The sequence below is a fragment of the Limulus polyphemus genome, unplaced genomic scaffold (genome assembly GCF_000517525.1).
Source record: "Limulus polyphemus unplaced genomic scaffold, Limulus_polyphemus-2.1.2 Scaffold418, whole genome shotgun sequence".
In the NCBI taxonomy this organism is placed as follows: Eukaryota; Metazoa; Arthropoda; class Merostomata; order Xiphosura; family Limulidae; genus Limulus; species Limulus polyphemus.
In genome coordinates, this window is record NW_013666028.1 from 241356 (window position 1) to 246383 (window position 5028).

The 5028-nt window shown below is 33.3% G+C and overlaps 1 protein-coding gene across 6 annotated transcripts in view; it reads left to right on the plus strand.

Moving 5' to 3' along the window:
- Positions 1-5028, plus strand: part of LOC106458124 (multiple PDZ domain protein-like) — a 198914-nt gene that overhangs the window by 146560 nt on the left and 47326 nt on the right. For all 6 annotated transcript variants that reach the window (XM_022384257.1, XM_022384261.1, XM_022384258.1 and 3 more), the window contains 2 exons: positions 2844-3107; positions 3418-3508. In XM_022384257.1, coding sequence (XP_022239965.1) covers positions 2844-3107; positions 3418-3508 — 355 coding nt within the window. The remainder of the gene's footprint in view (positions 1-2843; positions 3108-3417; positions 3509-5028) is intronic.

The window sequence follows — 5028 nt, forward strand, 5'->3', positions numbered from 1 at the left end:
GTCAATAAGTTTGGTATCAAACTGTAGATTATAATTCAAATTTTAGTATTATACATTATTCAATTTTTGTGTCATGTGGTATGTTGAATGCAGCACTGGTTCAAATGAGATGTTTGTGATACAAAATACTAAGTCTATAGTTTCATACGAATTAAGAACACAAATTACTGATATTGACAAGCTAGAATATAAAATAAGAACCTCATACCTTTTTTATTTGATAAGATGTCACTCATGTACTGAATCAAACACAGTGGTCCTGCTCACTTTGTCAGTATATGACATGTGAATAACCAATCGAAAACTCAGAATATCCCCCTAGTGGCTTTCTCAGCCATTTTCAAGTGTTAGGATGCCATCTCGTTCTTTTGAACCAGGATTTCAAGGAGGTAGGTTATGTCTTTAGTCTGTTCGAAATTTCATATTTTTTTAGACACAAATACAACTTACTTACTAAACTTGATAAATTATAGTGGAATCGATATAGTAATTTATTATTTTTTGGTCATTCCACTGTATGTAAAACCTAAAAAAATTATTTTGCAACCTATATCAAGCAGCAACTGAGTGCTGAAAGAGATAATTACATTTTCTCATGCTAGCTGTCTGTTCTGCAGATACATTGACAAACTCTAATAGCTGTTTTAGGAGCTTATCTTTACTCTCAGAGGAGAATTTATCTTCACATTCTTCAACCAGAAATTGTAGTTATTCAGTATTGATGTGGATATAAATGTCGCTATAAGCCTCACAAATAAGCTCTTCCTACCAAAGTATGATAAACCTTTAGCAGCTGTACCACAATGATCTTTAAATTATAAAATTAATGATAAAATATATATATATATATAAGACTGCATAAATATTGAGGAAAAGGTAAAGTTTATTGGCTGTATTTTACATCCTTCTCAATGAGTCCTGTTAAGAACATGTAAGATCATAACCAACATTTATGGCAGGACTAGGCAGCTGTTTGTAAGATGATAGACTTACAAACCTTTGTGTGTTTGCATTGAAATTTCCAGCTGTTAATGCTTATCTCTTGTGTCCAGAAGCAGCTATAGTTGATGATGCTTGAGATGTAAAAAGATAAAGTAGTGTTCAACGGATCAGTATCAGTGAGGTATACTACCTCTGATGCATATCAGGGCACTAGTTTCAATGAAGATCTCTCTGTCTCCTCCATCACAGCAAGTTGCTATCATTGAAATATTTGAAATAACAAGCTCATACAGCTGAAACAGTGACCTTTTTAACAAAATCAATTTTTACAATACAGAGAAAGGTGGAATGCAGAACCACATGTAAGGTTAATAGTCAGGTCAGGTATAGAAAGTAACCAATATATTAACACATATGAATACCCACTGCTAATACTGCAGAGGTTATATCAAGAGGCTACTAATACCATCACCTGAAGACCAATTGGGTTATCTCTTTTTGCACCAAGTTTCATTAAAATTCAAAAGCCCACATAATGGACAGAATAATGTAAAAAAGCATTTAGATGGCTCAATATAGTTGTTATAGCAGACTTAAGTTGAAGGTAAACCTAGCCTCTTTGTGTGTAATGCCTTTGGTATGACTACACTGTACTGTATTTCCTGTGATACATTTTCTGTTAATGAGTAAATACCCTGCTGGCCTGTGTGATGAGGAAGGACTCTGTTGAACAGCCACTCTATGGTTTTCAGATGAGATCTTTTCTCTTTGTAATAACCCTTCATTATGTGCCTTTAAAAGTAGGCACCCTATATTGTCTGTAGTGCAGCTAGATGCTTTCTTTCTGTCTCTGTAGTTTTAAAATCTGCCTAATAGGTTACCATATTTTCACCTAGATCAAACCCATTGCTGCAACTCAGCAATCAGCTAATACCCAAATTTCTTTGATATTAAGTATTCCTTATTACCCAGTGCTGATTGATTCAAATAAAGGAGTGACTACTGCATTATTGGTGACTGGGATCATCCATTATAAGGAGTTATCTGCACAAATCTCTTCAGAAAGTGTCCCTAGTCCTCTTTTCTAATCCTTTAAAGAATGTCCATCTGTTCAGCTAATTGTCTTTTTTGTTACCAATCTGTACCATGACATGATTGTAGTTGACTGAGTGAGCAGACAGGGACATTCATTCTAGAAGATGTCGGTCTTGCTCATCATTCAGGGTGTAGCATTGAATTGTCATTCTGTATGAAAGATTAGCTTATTAATCACTGTATCATTGACCTTCATTTTTTGGTTTCAAAAGAGATTACTTATTCAACAATCAGCTGCCACTTTACCTGGAAAGTTGCCTAATTGCATTGATCAGTGTAATAGATGATAAAGTTTGGTTTATGTTGTAGTTCCTCATCCTTGGCTTTTCTGTCGGTTTTGGATGGCTCCTGACATTGGTTTGACACAGACTCAGAGCCTAGCATTGCCTATGGATTTTCATTCTTTTTTCAAACCCTGAAATACTTAATCTCTGGCTAATTTGCAGGTTTGAGTTCCAGTCAGGCATAGGAGCACATTGATTGATCCCAATACCAGGGAGAAGCAGGCCCTCTTCAATATCTTTCTTGATCTTAGTTGAATTCTCTTAATGTTTGGTTTCCATCTTTATGTGGGATGACCAACACTCTTTCCCCTTTGTTATGCTGCTCACCTCTATGGAGATTGCACGACTTGCTGTAATGTTGAAAAGCACTTAAGATCAAGTAAATTTTAGAGTGCTCGGTGCTCTACTTCTAAAATTCGATATGTTTTCCTTTTTTCAGTCAGAGAAACAAAAAATTCTAAATTTATATTAAGAACAGTGTCATTTAATATAAAATTTTAAGATCATGTCACATTATTATAGGTGCCTCCTCGTGATGACTGGGGAATGGCTCGTACTCCCTCTCCTGAAGTCATTCAGTATGGTCTAGAGGATGAAGAAAGACAAGCACTTCAAACACAGTTAGAGAATCTTGCAGCTGGAGTTTCTCCTCTTCCTACTGGTCCTCCACCACCTCCTCCTACTACATCACCACCAGATGATGAAGATGAAGAGTATCTGTCTTCTGAAGAGGAAGAAGATGAACGAGACTTACAGGGTAGAGTTTTCACCAAACAAGGAGTAGAGGTAAGTACTGGCAAACCCAAACCTGTAAAGATTTTTAAAATATTATTAAGTATTATGGTAAATATGTATAGGGTATGTATGTACAAGTTTAATCTACAGTAAATCTTCCAGTAATAAAAATGGTATAAAAGGAATGCTTAGAAATAACTATTACAACAACATAAATGTTCATTATTATAGAATATTTTTCATCACTTACCCAGAAGAACTACAAGTAAATAAACTACATATTACTGTCATGATAAAATAGTTTGAGAGGAAAATCAATAAAGTTAAGCTGTACTAATCTTTATTATAATATATTATTCAGATTGAAAGAGCCAGTGCTGGAAATGTAAAGCTGACCCCTAAAGAAAAAGGGGAAGATCCGGAGAAAGAAGACCAGTTCGGGTACACCACAAGTGAGTTTTCATGTATACACATTTTCTGTTTTGGTTTTATAGATTTTTAATTTACTTGGACTTATCTCATGTAGGTTAAAACCACATTTACTGTAGTATTCTAAACTTATGACTACTAAACTCTACTTTTAAAATAGAAAATTTTGGTCTTAATAACTAAGACCAGAATAGTCAATCTATAAATATAATTCAAATTTTTCAGCATTTTAATCTTAGGTTTTTTAAGTGGTGTAGTAAACTTTTAAAAACTTGCTTATCTCCATTCTTAATAATATACAAAGTGAGAAGTTGAACTTTAGCTTGATCAGTAGTCACAAGTTTGAACCCTTCCTTGTCTGTATTGTGCTCCTTCAGAAACATTGCTATCTTCATAGGATGCTATAGTTACTCTTAAAAATTGCTTTAATTAAAATATCTAAGATCATCATTTCCAACCAAAAAATGGATCCTGAATTCTACAAACTGATTGCCATATTTTATCCTTAATAACCAATGAAATGAGAACTAAAATTTATGCAGTAGCCATTATGGCTAAAGCTTCTGCCTAATGAACAGACAGGGTTCAAATCCCATTTAATCTTAGTTTTTACTTATTCAATTATTTTTCATCATATCTATGGTAAGTGTAAGTATTACTACTTCTATCATATGTCTTAACACCATCTTTTAAACTAGAAGATAAAACATGAGAAATACGTGACCTTTCCAATTGTTTGACATTAATAAACTGTTTTTGGATTTTATATATATATATATGCACCAGGTTCATATGATAAAGTATTAAAATATTTTATGCATAGTTTCTTAGTTTTGAGACAATAGTGAAATAGATTTTGGTCATTAAAAGTGTTTAAAATAAGTAATAATAGTTTTAAAACTGTGCTCTGTCAATTAAAGCTTACAAGACTGATGTAGCTTATATACTGTCCTATATTACAATATTTTGGAAGATCATGACACCACCTTAACTTATTGATCAGCCTGGAGGATATGACAGTTGAAATCAGTAAGCACAGTCATTTACTTCAGTAATTGCAAAATGCAAAGTTAAGAGTGATTTGATATCTTTGTGCATATGGTCAAAAGCAACTGATCATAATGGATTGATTAACACTAGGACACTGTCACGCTGCATTTCACAATGCAATGTTCACAAACATAAAATCTTGAGTATGAATATTTCTACATTGGACTTATATACCATATATACATGTATAAAAGGGATAAAAAGTTAAATTTTGAAGAGCTATATATAAAATTTGGAGTTTTATTACCAACAGTGTAAAAACACCCTATGCATTTGAAAATGCAGGTAATTCTAATATGTATAAATATATATACAATGCTTTTAATAACATGTTGCAGTGAGATTGCATCAGATCTTCTGTACTATATGTGCAGACATATTAGGTCGTCAAGAAATTAATGTTGCATTTTGGAACACTTTCATTAACCCCCCCCCCCAAAGTACATCAAATATAATAGTAAAACGAACCGCCTAAACATCATGTTAGTGCAGC